General features: G+C 53.6%; 1 protein-coding gene across 1 annotated transcript; it reads left to right on the forward strand.

Moving 5' to 3' along the window:
- The first annotated feature begins 90 nt into the window (after positions 1-90).
- Positions 91-770, forward strand: Tsp_15411 (conserved hypothetical protein). The gene is made up of 2 exons (XM_003366141.1): positions 91-346; positions 376-770. Exons 1-2 carry the CDS (start codon positions 91-93, stop codon positions 768-770), a joined length of 651 nt encoding a protein of 216 aa, XP_003366189.1.
- The last annotated feature ends 25 nt before the right edge of the window (positions 771-795 follow it).

The following is a 795-nucleotide window of genomic DNA, read 5'->3' on the forward strand; positions in this document are numbered from 1 at the left end:
GGGCGAAGGGCCAAACGGGTGAGATTTCTTGGAAAGCCAAGAAAGCCTCCCAGCCAAAGCTGAAATGTACCTCCCGAGCACAATTTCGTCATGGAGGTTGCAATTCAAGAGGCAAGACGCACTAATGCACAGCTTGCCATCAGCTGGTTAGACATCTCCAACGCCTTTGGCACAGTGTCGCACCAATTGTTGTTTTCGTTGTTGGAGCGCTATGGGCTGGACCCGACTTTTACCAGTTTTATCCAGAATTTGTATAAAGACGCGACCATTGTAGTCAAAGGCGCCAATGGAACCCACGTTACCGCGCGCTGGTCAGTCGGAGTACGCCAAGGTGACCCTTGCAGTGGTATCTTGTTTTGTTTTGTTTTGTTGAAGCCCACTCCTTGCGGGTCAAGCTTTACCATCCTTTTACCGGGGTGGAAGGGCGGAAAACCACCTGGCGGGTTAAACGGTGTTTAGGACCAGCCCGGTCACCAGGGCCTGGCTTACGGCTGATTGACCATCGCGCGCTGTTGGCCCCATCCAATCGGGGGTTATGGCAACACAACAAGCCTGGTGCCAAATTCCCAGGGGCATATGGCCAAGCCCAATGGGGCCTTTCCGGTCCACCCCGAAGAGAAGTTGCGCGCGTCCCCGTGAACTTGGAATCGTGGCAGTTAGGTGAATGTGCCGCCAACACTTTCCACGGATATAACGCGGGGAAAGAAAATATAACTTGGTTCTCCGTACACACCGGGGACACACTTTTTCGCCTATTCTCTGGAAGATAACCCGCTGGGGCTGGGGTAAAACCCC

The sequence above is a fragment of the Trichinella spiralis genome (assembly GCF_000181795.1).
Source record: "Trichinella spiralis strain ISS 195 chromosome Unknown Scfld6495, whole genome shotgun sequence".
Lineage (NCBI taxonomy): Eukaryota > Metazoa > Nematoda > Enoplea > Trichinellida > Trichinellidae > Trichinella > Trichinella spiralis.